Source organism: Salvelinus namaycush, chromosome 14 (genome assembly GCF_016432855.1).
Source record: "Salvelinus namaycush isolate Seneca chromosome 14, SaNama_1.0, whole genome shotgun sequence".
Lineage (NCBI taxonomy): Eukaryota > Metazoa > Chordata > Actinopteri > Salmoniformes > Salmonidae > Salvelinus > Salvelinus namaycush.
Genome location: NC_052320.1, coordinates 788,915 through 801,220, shown reverse-complemented (window position 1 = coordinate 801,220; position 12,306 = coordinate 788,915). Strand labels below are relative to the sequence as shown.

The 12,306-nt window shown below is 40.3% G+C and overlaps 1 protein-coding gene across 3 annotated transcripts in view; it reads left to right on the top strand.

The window, feature by feature from the left end:
- The window catches only part of rgs19 (regulator of G protein signaling 19), a 107,748-nt gene that overhangs the window by 18,490 nt on the left and 76,952 nt on the right, over positions 1-12,306 (top strand). Inside the window, exon 2 of one of the 3 annotated variants that reach the window (XM_039007775.1) lies at positions 11,562-11,675. The exons of the other annotated variants lie outside the window; for them this stretch is intronic. Coding sequence (XP_038863703.1) covers positions 11,661-11,675 — 15 coding nt within the window. The 5' untranslated portion in view covers positions 11,562-11,660. The remainder of the gene's footprint in view (positions 1-11,561; positions 11,676-12,306) is intronic. 3 annotated transcript variants of the gene reach the window in all.

Below are 12,306 nucleotides of genomic sequence, written 5' to 3'. Positions count from 1 at the left end.
CAGCCCCACTTCCCCCACCGGCTGGTAGAGGCCTGTACCAGCCCCACTTCCCCCACCGGCTGGTAGAGGCCTGTACCAGCCCCATTTCCCCCACCGGCTGGTAGAGGCCTGTACCAGCCCCACTTCCCCCACCGCCTGGTAGAGGCCTGTACCAGCCCCACTTCCCCCACCGGCTGGTAGAGGCCTGTACCAGCCCCACTTCCCCCACCGCCTGGTAGAGGCCTGTACCAGCCCCACTTCCCCCACCGCCTGGTAGAGGCCTGTACCAGCCCCACTTCCCCCACCGGCTGGTAGAGGCCTGTACCAGCCCCATTTCCCCCACCGGCTGGTAGAGGCCTGTACCAGCACCACTTCCCCCACCAGCTGGTACAGTGTGACTTACCTTCTTCTTCTCACTGAGGTCAACGCTGCATAAAGATCTCCTCAGTGTTGAATCCTCAGGGTAAATGTTACGGATCAAATCGTGTAGTTGAGTGTCATGTCATAACTTCCTCTGTAACTCATTAACAGCTCTCGTCCACATGACAATTAGGTCATACTGGTCTATGGCGCACAGATGAAGGGTCTATGTATGAATTATATATGCAGTCAATGTAAAGTCAAATACATTTTTCCCTTCATAAAGCACTTCATGGTAATTAACTGTACAGTTTGTCATCTGAGCTATAACGACCAACATCAAGGGAAAGAGGGTGAATACCTAGTCATTTGTACAACTGAATGGCTTTAACTGAAATGTGTTTTCCGAATTTAACCCAACCCCTCTGAATCAGAGAGGGGGGGGGGTGTGGTTTAATCTACATCCACGTCTTCGGCGCAGTGGGTTAACTGCCTTGCTCAGGGGTAGAAAGACATATCTTTACCTTGACAGCCCGGGATTCCATCCAGCATCCTTTCGCTTACTGGGCCAACGTTCTAACCATTAGGCTAGCTGCCGTTAAAGGTCTATTTATGAATTCTATGTAGTCAATGTGAAGTCAATTATATTATATCAATATGTATCTGTTATAAACAGTGAAATAACATTGTTAATTAAATGTTTCATGAGTTTTATGATGACTTTGTAATGTTTATTAACCGTGTTTGAAAAGTGTTGACATTGTGCCAGGGGCTTAGCTAGCTAGCTACATTACTGAATAAGGGGGAAATGCTAGCTAGCTACATTACTGAATAAGGGGGAAATGCTAGCTAGCTACATTACTGAATAAGGGGGAAATGCTAGCTAGCTGCATTACTGAATAAGGGGGAAATGCTAGCTAGCTGCATTACTGAATAAGGGGGAAATGCTAGCTAGCTACATTACTGAATTAGGGGGAAATGCTGGCTAGCTACATTACTGAATAAGGGGGAAATGCTAGCTAGCTGCATTACTGAATAAGGGGGAAATGCTAGCTAGCTGCATTACTGAATAAGGGGGAAATGCTAGCTAGCTGCATTACTGAATAAGGGGGAAATGCTAGCTAGCTGCATTACTGAATAAGGGGGAAATGCTAGCTAGCTGCATTACTGAATAAGGGGGAAATGCTAGCTAGCTGCATTACTGAATAAGGGGGAAATGCTAGATAGCTAGCATTTCCCCCTTATTCAGTAATGTAGCTAACTACATTACTGAATGAGGGGGAAATGCTAGCTAGCTACATTACTGAATAAGGGGGAAATGCTAGCTAGCTACATTACTGAATAAGGGGGAAATGCTAGCTAGCTACATTACTGAATAAGGGGGAAATGCTAGCTAGCTGCATTACTGAATAAGGGGGAAATGCTAGCTAGCTGCATTACTGAATAAGGGGGAAATGCTAGCTAGCTGCATTACTGAATAAGGGGGAAATGCTAGCTAGCTACATTACTGAATAAGGGGGAAATGCTACCTAGCTACATTACTGAATAAGGGGGAAATGCTAGCTAACTACATTACTGAATGAGGGGGAAATGCTAGCTAGCTACATTACTGAATAAGGGGGAAATGCTAGCTAGCTACATTACTGAATAAGGGGGAAATGCTAGCTAGCTACATTACTGAATAAGGGGGAAATGCTAGCTAGCTACATTACTGAATAAGGGGGAAATGCTAGCTAACTACATTACTGAATGAGGGGGAAATGCTAGCTAACTACATTACTGAATGAGGGGGAAATGCTAGCTAGCTACATTACTGAATAAGGGGGAAATGCTAGCTAACTACATTACTGAATAAGGGGGAAATGCTAGCTAGCTACATTACTGAATAAGGGGGAAATGCTAGCTAACTACATTACTGAATGAGGGGGAAATGCTAGCTAGCTACATTACTGAATAAGGGGGAAATGCTAGCTAGCTACATTACTGAATAAGGGGGAAATGCTAGCTAGCTACATTACTGAATAAGGGGGAAATGCTAGCTAGCTACATTACTGAATAAGGGGGAAATGCTAGCTAACTACATTACTGAATGAGGGGGAAATGCTAGCTAACTACATTACTGAATGAGGGGGAAATGCTAGCTAGCTACATTACTGAATAAGGGGGAAATGCTAGCTAACTACATTACTGAATAAGGGGGAAATGCTAGCTAGCTGCATTACTGAATAAGGGGGAAATGCTAGCTAGCTCTACTACTTTGTGTTCGTACATTTTACTCACCAAAATAGTTATTGTTATATGGGTCTGAAATGGGGAATTGAATTTGAATGGTTTGAATATACATCTTTGTTAAATCCATTCAAGAAAAGCCAACAAATGTTTTCTGTGCTACATCTAGAAAATGGAAATAAAATGTTCATATTTCCTTTAGCGTAGTTTTTTCTTTATTCTTTACTTTTGACAAGGGAGGTATGTTTATGAATGTTTATGAATGTTTTATGAGGGTGGCGGGTAGCCTAGTGGTTAGCGTGTTGGGCCGGTAACCAAAAGGTTGCTAGTTTGAATCGCTGAGCTGACAGGGTAAAAATCTGTTGTTTTGGACCTGAACAAGGCAATTAACCCACTGTCTCCTGGTAAGCTGTGACTGTAAATATGAATTTGTTCTTAAATGACTTGCCTGCTTAAAAGAATGGGAGGTTATAATTGGCTTTACATTGACTGCATATAATTCATATATAGACCCTTCATCTGTGCGTTATAGACCACAGGAAGAGGGCTGTAAATGAGTTACAGAGGAAGTTATGACATGACCCTCAACTACACGATTTGATCCGTAACATTTAGCCTGAGGATTCAACACTGAGGAGATCTTTATGCACCGTTGACCTCAGTGAGAAGAAGAAGAAGGTAAGTCGCACTGTACCAGCTGGTGGGGGAAATGGGGCTGGTACAGGCCTCTACCAGTCGGTGGGGGAAATGGGGCTGGTACAGGCCTCTACCAGTCGGTGGGGGAAATGGGTCTGGTACAGGCCTCTACCAGCTGGTGGGGGAAATGGGGCTGGTACAGGCCTCTACCAGCTGGTGGGGGAAATGGGGCTGGTACAGGCCTCTACCAGTCGGTGGGGGAAATGGGTCTGGTACAGGCGTGTACCAGCCGGTGGGGGAAGTGGGTCTGGTACAGGCCTCTACCAGCCGGTGGGGGAAGTGGTGCTGGTACAGGCCTGTACCAGCCGGTGGGGGAAGTGGTGCTGGTACAGGCCTCTACCAGCCGGTGGGGGAAGTGGGTCTGGTCAGGCCTCTACCAGCCGGTGGGGGAAGTGGGTCTGGTCAGGCCTCTACCAGCCGGTGGGGGAAGTGGTGCTGGTACAGGCCTCTACCAGCCGGTGGGGGAAGTGGGTCTGGTCAGGCCTCTACCAGCCGGTGGGGGAAGTGGGTCTGGTACAGCATAATTTTAAAAAGTGGTTTGGACTTTTGACATATTCACTAAGGGCCCCGATTCAGACTTAAGAAATGTACGCCTTTTCTAAGTACAGCTTTCCTACGCACTTCTCAGTAGTTGATATTCAGAATTAGCTTATGCAGTTGTATTACGGACTTTGCAGGTGTGGTTTCCTTGCTAGCGCCGAATAAATGTAATTCAACCACTGAAAACCCTCCCATTAGCTGGCAAACAGATTTTCTCTTGGAGTTTTCATTCAATAGGGTTTTCAGTACATTTATCTAAAGCCATCCCTTTAAGTTAGGTGTGCCTTTTAATTAGAATTTTCTCAACAGACACTAGACTATGTAGAGAACAGTTCAGAATATCAGGGATCAATGACAGAATGTAATGTTAATACACACATATTCATCTCCTGTTCAGCACCAACTGGTAGATTTAAAAAATATTCTGATCTTGTTTATTATTTAGGGTTAGGAAAGTATTTCTGAATAATAAACAAAACAGGGTTGGAGAGTCTTAACGCAATAAATATATTGGTGAATCAAAATACAGTGATATGATTCATCCTGAGTTGCCATATTCAATTGTTCAATCCATGAAATATTGGAAGGTGAGAAAAGTGTACAATAGGGGTTGAACAGTAGTCCTATAAATCTACCAATCCTCATGAATCATGGGACTGTAATGACAATGGTCCAGTCATTGTGCACCGTGCGCCAGGCTCCAGGTTTAAACTGCTACATATGATCTGTGTTCCATAATGATTCCAATAGGCTACATGTCCCAAATTATTGCACAACTTGTAATACGTTAGCCTAATATGACCCACTATAGCTAGCGATCCTCAGAAACAACCACACCAACAGGACAGGGGAAATAAAGGTCAACTAACGATGTAATGGAATGATGCAAAATGTAAGGAGACTAACACTAAAGTGACAGTTATAAATGTGAGGAAACACTAAAGTGACAGTTATAAATGTAAGGAAACTAACACTAAAGTGACAGTTATAAATGTGAGGAAACACTAAAGTGACAGTTATAAATGTGAGGAAACACTAAAGTGACAGTTATAAATGTGAGGAAACACTAAAGTGACAGTTATAAATGTAAGGAAACTAACACTAAAGTGACAGTTATAAATGTGAGGAAACACTAAAGTGACAGTTATAAATGTGAGGAAACACTAAAGTGACAGTTATAAATGTGAGGAAACTAACACTAAAGTGACAGTTATAAATGTGAGGAAACACTAAAGTGACAGTTATAAATGTGAGGAAACACTAAAGTGACAGTTATAAATGTGAGGAAACTAACACTAAAGTGACAGTTATAAATGTGAGGAAACTAACACTAAAGTGACAGTTATAAATGTGAGGAAACACTAAAGTGACAGTTATAAATGTGAGGAAACTAACACTAAAGTGACAGTTATAAATGTAAGGAAACTAACACTAAAGTGACAGTTATAAATGTGAGGAAACACTAAAGTGCCAGTTATAAATGTGAGGAAACACTAAAGTGACAGTTATAAATGTGAGGAAACTAACACTAAAGTGACAGTTATAAATGTGAGGAAACACTAAAGTGACAGTTATAAATGTGAGGAAACACTAAAGTGACAGTTATAAATGTGAGGAAACTAACACTAAAGTGACAGTTATAAATGTGAGGAAACACTAAAGTGACAGTTATAAATGTGAGGAAACACTAAAGTGACAGTTATAAATGTGAGGAAACTAACACTAAAGTGACAGTTATAAATGTGAGGAAACTAACACTAAAGTGACAGTTATAAATGTGAGGAAACACTAAAGTGACAGTTATAAATGTGAGGAAACTAACACTAAAGTGACAGTTATAAATGTAAGGAAACTAACACTAAAGTGACAGTTATAAATGTGAGGAAACACTAAAGTGACAGTTATAAATGTGAGGAAACACTAAAGTGACAGTTATAAATGTGAGGAAACACTAAAGTGACAGTTATAAATGTGAGGAAACACTAAAGTGACAGTTATAAATGTAAGGAAACTAACACTAAAGTGACAGTTATAAATGTGAGGAAACACTAAAGTGACAGTTATAAATGTGAGGAAACTAACACTAAAGTGACAGTTATAAATGTGAGGAAACTAACACTAAAGTGACAGTTATAAATGTGAGGAAACACTAAAGTGACAGTTATAAATGTGAGGAAACTAACACTAACGTGACAGTTATAAATGTGAGGAAACTAACACTAAAGTGACAGTTATAAATGTGAGGAACACTAAAGTGACAGTTATAAATGTGAGGAAACTAACACTAAAGTGACAGTTATAAATGTGAGGAAACTAACACTAAAGTGACAGTTATAAATGTGAGGAAACTAACACTAAAGTGACAGTTATAAATGTGAGGAAACACTAAAGTGACAGTTATAAATGTAAGGAAACTAACACTAAAGTGACAGTTATAAATGTGAGGAAACTAACACTAAAGTGACAGTTATAAATGTGAGGAAACTAACACTAAAGTGACAGTTATAAATGTACGGAAACTAACACTAATGTGACAGTTATAAATGTGAGGAAACTAACACTAAAGTGACAGTAATAAATGTAAGGAAACTAAAGTGACAGTAATAAATGTAAGGAAACTAAAGTGACAGTTATAAATGTAAGGAAACACTAAAGTGACAGTTATAAATGTGAGGAAACAAACATTATATCAAGGCACAAGGCGAGACCCAAATACAGACACAGGAGGCAGATGGTTGGAGTCTTATAATGTTTATTAGTCCAAAGGGGTAGGCAAGAGAATGGTCGTGGACAGGCAAAAAGGTCAAAATCAGATCAGAGTCCAGGAGGTACAGAGTGGCAGACAGGCTCTTGGTCAAGGCAGGCAGAATGGTCAGGCAGGCGGGAACAGAGTCCAGAAACAGGCAAGGGTGAAAACCGGGAGGACTAGAAAAAAGAGAATGCAAAGAACAGGAGAACGGGAAAACCGCTGTTTGACTTGGAAATATACAAGACGAACTGGCACAGAGAGACAGGAAACACAGGGATAAATACACTGGGGAAAATAAGACCAGGAGGGGGGTGGAGACAATCACAAGGACAGGTGAAACAGATCAGGGCGTGACACACTAAAGTGACAGTTATAAATGCTTGTACAGTTGAAGTCGGAAGTTTACATACACTTAGGTTGGAGTCATTAAAACTCGTTTTTCAACCACTCCACAAATTTATTTTTAACAAATTATAGTTTTTGCAAGTCGGTTAGTGATTTTTCCAACAATTGTTTACAGACAGATTATTTCATTTATAATTCACTGTATCACAATTCCAGTCGGTCAGAAATGTACATACACTAAGTTGACTGTGCCTTTAAACAGCTTAAAAAATTCCATAAATTTATGTCATGGCTTTAGAAGCTTCTGATAGGCTCATAGACATCATTTGAGTCAATTGGAGGTGTACCTGTGGATGTATTTCAAGGCCTACCTTCAAACTCAGTGCCTTTTTGCTTGACATCATGGGGAAATCAAAAGAAATCAGCCAAGACCTCAGAAAAAAATTATAGACCTCCACAAGTATGGTTCATCCTTGGGAGCAATTTCCAAACGCCTGAAGGTACCACGTTCATCTGTACAAACAATAGTACGCAAGTATAAACACCATGGGACCACACAGCCGTCATACCGCTCAGGAAGGAGACACGTTCTGTCTCCTAGAGATGAACGTACTTTGGTATGAAAAGTGCAAATCAATCCCAGAACAACAGAAAAGGACATTGTGAAGATGCTGGAGGAAACAGGTACAGAAGTATCTATATCCACAGTAAAACGAGTCCTATATCAACATAACCTGAAAGGCCGCTCAGCAAGGAAGAAGCCACTGCTCCAAAACCGCCATAAAAAAAGCCAGACTACGGTTTGCAACTGCACATGGGGACAAAGATTGTACTTTTTGGAGAAATGTCATCTGGTCTGATGAACCAAAAATAGAACTGTTTGGCCATAATGACCATCGTTATGTTTGGAGGAAAAAGGGGGATGCTTGCAAGCCTAAGAACACCATCCCAACCGTGAAGCACGGGGGTGGCAGCATCATGTTGTGGGGGTGCTTTGCTGCAGGAGGGACTGGTGCACTTCACAAAATAGATGACATCATGAGGTAGGAAAATTATGTGGATATATTCAAGCAACATCTCAAGACATCAGTCAGGAAGTTAAAGCTTGGTCGCAAATGGGTCTTCCAAATGAACAATGACCCCAAGCCTACTTCCAAAGTTGTGGCAAAATGGCTTAAGGACAACAAAGTCAAGGTATTGGAGTGGCCATCACAAAGCCCTGACCTCAATCCTATAGAAAATGTGTGGGCAGAACTGAAAAAGTGTGTGCGAGCAAGAAGGCTTACAAACCTGACTCAGTTACACCAGCTCTGTCAGGAGGAATGGGCCAAAATTCACCCAACTTATTGTGGAAAGCTTGTGGAAGGCTACCTGAAACCGTTTGACCCAAGTTAAACAATTTAAAAGCAATGCTACCAAATACTAATTGAGTGTATGTAAACTTCTGACCCATTGGGAATGTGATGAAAGTAATAAAAGCTGAAATAAATCATTCTCTCTACTATTATTCGGACATTTCACATTCTTAAAATAAAGTGGTGATCCTAACTGACCTAAAACAGGGATATTTTTACAAGGATTAAATGTCAGGCATTGTGAAAAACTGAGTTTAAATATATTTGGCTAAGGTGTATGTAAACTTCCGACTTCAACTGTAGGTATAACTGACGGTGGCTATCGATAGTGGCAAATTTTTAACACGATGCAAATTGTAAAACAAAATACAGTGGAAAGTTCAGGCATATCATTAAAACATTCTAGAAATCGTAAATCAACGTGTTAGGTTTGGTGTCATTTGTGAAGCCTATATCCTATAAACTTCACAGTGGAAAACATGACATGCTTCAGATTGCTGCCATGTGTCTGGTTTCACATGTGTCTCCAGCGATCATAAGGTAAAATAGATCTAAAACTATTTTCATTTATATTTACAATCGCCTTTTCCAATCGGCTTACTCTTTTACCTAGCTTTTATCAATAACCCTTATCCGTTTGTAAATTACAGTGCATGGAGAATTGTTTTTCTTAGGGGTGTACTATATATCGGTGAACATATCGGAATCAAACGATATTAGATGTCTGCAAACAAGCAAACACCGGCCACGAATGATATGTTTACAATACCACGTTGGTAATAAAGCATTATTTGTTCGACCTCAACTTCTGGGGTAGCGAGCTAGCACCAATGTAACTAGCCTGAAAACAATGACCAATAGAAACTGCAGTCATTTTCATTATTCTTAGCAATGATTTAGGAATCCTTGTGAGTAATTATTAGCTAGGTAGCCACTTGTTATTCGCCTTTTGAAATTGAACTTCGGGTTCATGAAAATAAATAGCTAGCCAGCTACTTAACTATGTTGCCCAAAGCTAACGTTATAAGCAGCCAGCTACTTAACTATGTTGCCCAAAGCTAACGTTATAAGCAGCCAGCTACTTAACTATGTTGCCCAAAGCTAACGTTATAAGCAGACAGCTAGCTTCATCTGGCTAGTGAGGCTCGACCAGACCGGGTTGGGTTGTGAAGCAAGCCACAATAGGGTTAGGCACAATAGTAGAATTTGCGGTTTGCCTTCAAAATAAAAGTACCTCTGAAGGTGATGCAAATAAAATCTAATAAAATCTAATTGTATTAGTCACATGCGCCGAATACAACAGGTGTAGACCTTACAGTGAAATGCTTACTTATGAGCCCTTAACTAACAATGCAGTTTAAAAAATACAGATAAGAATAAGAAATAAAAGTAACAAGTAATTAAAGAGCAGCAGTAAAATAACAATAGCGAGACTATATACAGGGGGGTACCGGTACAGAGTCAATGTGCGGGGGACCGGTTAGTTGAGCTAAAATGTACATGTAGGTAGAGTTATTAAAGTGACTATGCATAGATAATAACAACAGAGAGTAGCAGTGGTGTAAAATATGGGAGTGGGGGGCAATGCAAATAGTCTGCAAACAGAAGGTTACAATTGGTGGAATCATGCCATATTTAGACTAGATAGTGTTAAACAAGGTTGGAATGTGAATCAATAAAATGGGGTATCAGCCTACTCAGTGACACCCACAGAACACAACTGTGGAGAATTCACGCAAGTATTAGCATTGTAGCTCTTATGAAATCACCTCCCCAGTCAGCATATTGTGTGTATTGACATTCATATTGCACTGTACATCTTTACCTAAGGATTGGGGATCAATGAAATGGGCTATCAGTCTACTCAATACCCAAGCTATTTCTTCCTCCTCAGAGTTATCAGACTCCAAAACATCCACGCAGTATTGTTTTTCCTCTGGAATAGTGTTCAATACACATAGGTTGACAATAAAGGTGGCTCAATTCACAGCTGTTTCATAGTCCCGCAGTAGGAGCTACGACGCTAATGTTCTCTGTGTGTCACTGAGTAGACTGATACCCCGTGTCATTGATCCACAGTCCATAGGTAACGCTGTACAGTGAAATAAGCATGTATAATACATCCAGTGTGATTTTAACAGATTTTTGTCAAATTAACAATTATTGTCTTTTGTTGATTTTATATAACAACATTCCAACCTTGTTTAGCATGATCTATTCAACAATGGCATAATTCTACTATTTGTATTCATTTGCATCACTGTCAATGACATACTTTTATTTTGAAGGCTAACCACAAAGTCCACTATTGTGGCTAATCCTTATTGTGGCTAGCTTCACATAGATGGGTCCGACCACCATTAATCAAATAAGAACTCTCTTATAAATTAGGGTTACTTTAGATGATAACACCTAGCTATATAGTTAGCTAGCTAACTATAGCTACTGAAACAGATTATGTCGTTTTGCTATGTTTTTGGGGAAGAACATTGTTTGCTTCCATGAGCTAGCTAGCTTTCTTTTATGACCAGCACTGTAGGTGCGCGAGACAACTTTGCCAGCATCATAGCACACGTATCGATGAATCGTTGTGACATATGAAATACAAGTGGTAGTGTAATCAATGTGTCAACTGCTCCCTTTACACAACAAACTGGCTCTAACTAGAATAGAAAGAGGAGTGGGAGGCCCCGGTGCACAACTGAGCAAGAGGACAAGTACATTAGAGTGTCTAGTTTGGGAAACTTATATTACTACTATATATTACTACTATATATTACTATTATATATTACTATTATATATTACTACTATATATTACTACTATATATTACTACTATATATTACTATTATATATTACTATTATATATTACTACAATATATTACTACTATATATTACTACTATATATTACTACAATATATTACTACTGTATATTACTACTATATATTACTACTATATATTACTACTATATATTACTACTATATATTACTACTATATATTACTACTATATATTACTACTATATATTACTACTATATATTACTACTATATATTACTACTATATATTACTACTATATATTACTTACAGCCTTTTTCTCTCTCTCCGTTTGTTTACATGTCTGTTTGTGTGTACATGTATGTGATTGTGTGTGCATGTATGTGATTGTGTGTGCATGTCTGTTTGTGTGTACATGTCTGTTTGTGTGTACATGTATGTGATTGTGTGTACATGTATGTGATTGTGTGTACATGTCTGATTGTGTGTACATGTATGTGATTGTGTGCATGTATTCATGTGTGTGTCCATGAAGGAGAGGTCCGTGGCCAAAGGGGGGATGACATGCGTGTTCCCAGGCTGTTAACATCGCTGAGGATTACAAGACTATTAGGCTGCCGAGAGCTGTCAAGCCATGATGGACATACTGGTAACTTAACCTAACGTCTCTCTGTCTGTCTGCTTGTCTGTCTGTCTGCCTGTCAAGCCATGATGGACATACTGGTAACTTAACCTAACGTCTCTCTGTCTGTATGCTTGTCTGTCTGTCTGCCTGTCAAGCCATGATGGACATACTGGTAACTTAACCTAACGTCTCTCTGTCTGTCTGCTTGTCTGCCTCTCTGTCTGTCTGTCTGTCTGTCTGTCTGTCTGTCTGTCTGTCTGTCTGTCTGTCTGTCTGTCTGTCTGCCTGTCTGCCTGTCTGTCTGTCTGTGTCTGTCTGCCTGTCTGTCTGCCTCTGCCTGTCTGTCTGCCTGTCTGTCTGCCTCTGTCTGTCGGTCGGTCTTTCTCTCTTTATCTCTCTCTCTCTCTCTCTCTCTCTCTCTCTCTCTCTCTCTCTCTCTCTTTCTCTCTCTTATCTTCTCTCTCTCTCTCGCTTCTCTCTCTCTCTCTCCTCCTCTCTCTCCTCCTCTCTCTCTTCTCTCTCTCTCTTTCTCTCCTCTCTCCTCTCTCTCTCTTCTCTTTCTCTCTCTCTCTCTCTCTTCTCTCTCTCTTCTCTCTCTCTCTGTCTCTCTCAATTCAATTCAGTTCAAGGGTTTTATTGACATGGGAAACGTATG